A 3,518-nucleotide genomic window follows, 5' to 3' on the forward strand; every position below is an offset into this window, starting at 1 on the left:
GTCTGGTGAAACTGTGTACAGCGGTTTTATTAGATCTTGCGCGACAACAAATTTAAAGCGGAAGTCACGTGCAATGAGAAACGTCCAATCACATCGCTTCATTGTATAAACTCAAATACGTATTTTGGCGCCTCTACCCGGTTGTTGTTGCAGTGGTTCTTTAAGCATGGATTCGTGTGAATCTGGCCGTAGTAGCGCCTACAGTGAAGATCTCAGATGGAGAATGGTTTGGCAAAAGCATGCATGCCTTGGGATTGAATTCGCTGGACATAGCAAAGAATTTGAATGTACACAGATCAACTGTAGACAGAGTTTTGCAAATATTTTTTGAGTACTGGCTGTGTATCAAAGAAGAGCTACCCTAAGGAGGCTGCTTTTCGAAAGATAACTCCTGTCTGTGCAATGTTTATCTTAAACTTGGTCATCAGCAACCCAGCAATCTATCTACATGAAGTTCAAGCATCTGTAGAAGAGTTCCTTTTAATTGATATTCATATATCAACCATTGCCACCTTTCTGTCATCAAGTGGATTCTCCAGACAGAAGCTACGTCAGATTGCATTACAAAGGGATGAGTTTGAGAGGGCACAGTATGTATCAGATGTATCAGTATATTCAATGGAAATGTTTGTTTTTATTGATGAAACTGGTGCTGATCGTAGAAACATGTTGCGTAAGCAAGGGTATAGTGTAAGGGGAAAGCCACCTCAAAACCATTCACTTTTAGTAAGAGGAGAGAGAGTATCTGCTATTGCCTGTATGTCAGCTATGGGTATCCTAGATGTAAAAGTTGTAAAGGGAACCAGTAATGGTGACACATTTTACGACTTCTTACATAGCCATTTGTTGCCTCATCTTTTACCATTTGATGGTAGGAACCCTAACTCAGTGGTAGTTCTGGACAATTGTTCAATTCACCGCATCAGTGAGGTGCAGCAAGTGCTAGAGGAGGTTGGTGTGCTGGTACACTACCTCCCACCATACTCACCAGACTATAATCCAATAGAAGCTTTTTCAAAAGTAAAGCAAACTTTAAGGAGTGAAAGTGATGAAGCCCTTGATGTAGAGACACAACTATATTCAAGTTTTACATCTATATCTTCAAAGGACTGCACACAGTGGATTAAGCATTGCACTATTTGTGACTGATAGTTAATTCAAGCACAAAATTAATCAAAAACATCATGTGTGATTATCAAGTAATGTAATTATTAAGTCATGTTTACTATTTATTTTAACTTATTTAAAATATCTAAAATGCTCCTTTTCTGTTCAGCATACTGTGCTTCTGACAGTATTCCATCATCCAGCAATGATTGCAGGTACCGTAACTGCTCAAAGTTCTTCATTCGTAGATCAATACATTTACCAGGTGACATCCCTGTTGACACAGGTGCTGCACTTGTTCCAGTCATCTTGCCTTTGTCTTGCAGTGCTTCCACAATAGCAACAGCAGCACCACTAATGCTATCCATCACTGTCTCCTTACGTACCCTCTTACTCTTAGAAAAAGCTGGTATGTCTGGAGGCTCATCATAATCATCATGGATACCAGCTGCAATCATTCTGGACCATAACCGAAGCCTTGGTGTGTCATACTTGCCAGAATGCTTCTCATGTAAGTCCTTAAAGATGGATTCGTTTTCATCCTCCTTTGCCTTACGGTGAGAAGACTGTTCTGCAGCATCTCCTCTCTTCCTCTTATTACCCCCTCCATCAGCCAAATCATAATTTCCCTCGCACCAGAGGTTAATTGCCCCTCCTTTGGGATACTTTCTGTACATAGCAGTCAGGTCCTCTGTTGTGTACAACCATACCTTCGCCTGTTGTGAGCCATCCAAGTATCCAAGAGAAAAGTCTGGCAAACTTGACACTTGGTCACCAAATTGCTCCTTGAACTTTCCTCTTGCCTCTTGAATGCTTCGAAATTTCGAAGTGAAATTGTTCAGTTGTCTAACAATGGAGTCACTCTTTTTATTAGAGTTAATCAGCTTCACTCTGTAGTAATACTCCACGCCTATTGGTGCTGCATCATGGTCGTTCGTATCCCAGGACGATCTATTTTGAGAACTTGGGACATTCAGTGGTGCTAGCCTACTTATAAGGCTGGGGCCACCAGTGCTAACTACAGTCAACGGTGATGAAACAGTTGTATTCACCACTGAGCTCGCTGCTGAATTCACTGCTAGTGGTGGTAACACAACGCCGTTATGCTGCGATAGCTGCCGAAGCATTTGCTGCAAGAGCTCTGTGTATTGGCTCATTCTAGCACCAACATTCACACTTGACTTGGTTCAGTCCGCCAAAACTAAGGTTTCAAATAAACCGCGCTCTATGTACACGTCATAACAATTAACATGCACGTGACTTCCGCTTTAAATTGTTGTCGCGCAAGATCTAATAAAACCGCTGTACAAAAAGTTTGGCGCTGCCGGAATGTTGGAAGCTCCAATCAGATCGCTCCATTTCAAATTGATTATGTAATGCGTACATTTCAAAAGATTCGCGGCTTACGGTTAATTACATCCGGTGACTCTGCTGCTTAAACTCATTGAGAAAACAGCCATACAATTCTGTTGGGTTCGTTTTAATGTTGAATAAATAAAGTAGCGCTATTGGTTTGGTGATGCTGTAAGCGGATCTTGTTGAATTGATGTTGTGACGTAAACAGTGCACTTACGTAACACGTAAAACGTCATCCAATAAACATTCCAGAGCTCAAACTTTTTGTACACAGTTTCACCAGACCCTCTTTTTAGGGTCGGGCGCCGCGAGACTAGCCAGGCACAGAATACGGCTCCACAGCACTACAACATAGTACAGTGGATCCTCACTAATCCGAACAGCTCTGTTCTCAAGTTGACAAAAGTCTGTTCAGATTAGTGAATTTGTTTGGATTAGTGAACCCATTGATTATATACAGAACCTAATTCAATTACTCTAATAGAACATACATTTGTTTGCAAATACTCTAATAAAACAGTCATTTGTACTGTTCGGATTATCGAGCGTTCGGATTACTGGAGTTCGGATTAGTGAGGATCCACTGTATTTCAAATCTTAACTGAAATCTTAAAATTACCCTTTGTGTATACTTACCTGTAGACAGTATAGATATCAAGGAAATTTGGCCCTTTATCATGCCACTAGTGGTTCGTGGTTGTCCTGTCACAGTCTGGACTATATGAAACAGTCCAATAGAACACATGCACACACCCAACATTAGTGCAGGGTATGATATGCAAGCATGACAAAGCAGCAAAGCAATAGGCCATATTATATGCGATCGATACACTATGCCAGATACAATAATACTGTGTATACACTATAATGGGGTACTTTGAGATAAGTCACTCTCTAGAGTTCCTTGGATACATATACATGAAATTGACAAGGAGAAAACATCCTGCCGGACTGCCTGGCAGACTCCTGTAAGCGTTCGAGCATTAATCAGATGGCTGCAGGTTTGAGGCTGCCTAGGTCCAGTCATGGATTTTTTCTCCTTTCTCCACACAGTT

The 3,518-nt window shown here is 41.2% G+C and overlaps 1 protein-coding gene across 1 annotated transcript; it reads left to right on the forward strand.

The window, feature by feature from the left end:
• The first annotated feature begins 402 nt into the window (after positions 1-402).
• LOC136242243 (uncharacterized) lies at positions 403-1,149 on the forward strand. Its single transcript, XM_066033659.1, has one exon. It carries the CDS (start codon positions 403-405, stop codon positions 1,147-1,149), a length of 747 nt encoding a protein of 248 aa, XP_065889731.1.
• The last annotated feature ends 2,369 nt before the right edge of the window (positions 1,150-3,518 follow it).

This window comes from Dysidea avara, chromosome 13, assembly GCF_963678975.1.
Source record: "Dysidea avara chromosome 13, odDysAvar1.4, whole genome shotgun sequence".
NCBI classification, from domain to species: Eukaryota; Metazoa; Porifera; class Demospongiae; order Dictyoceratida; family Dysideidae; genus Dysidea; species Dysidea avara.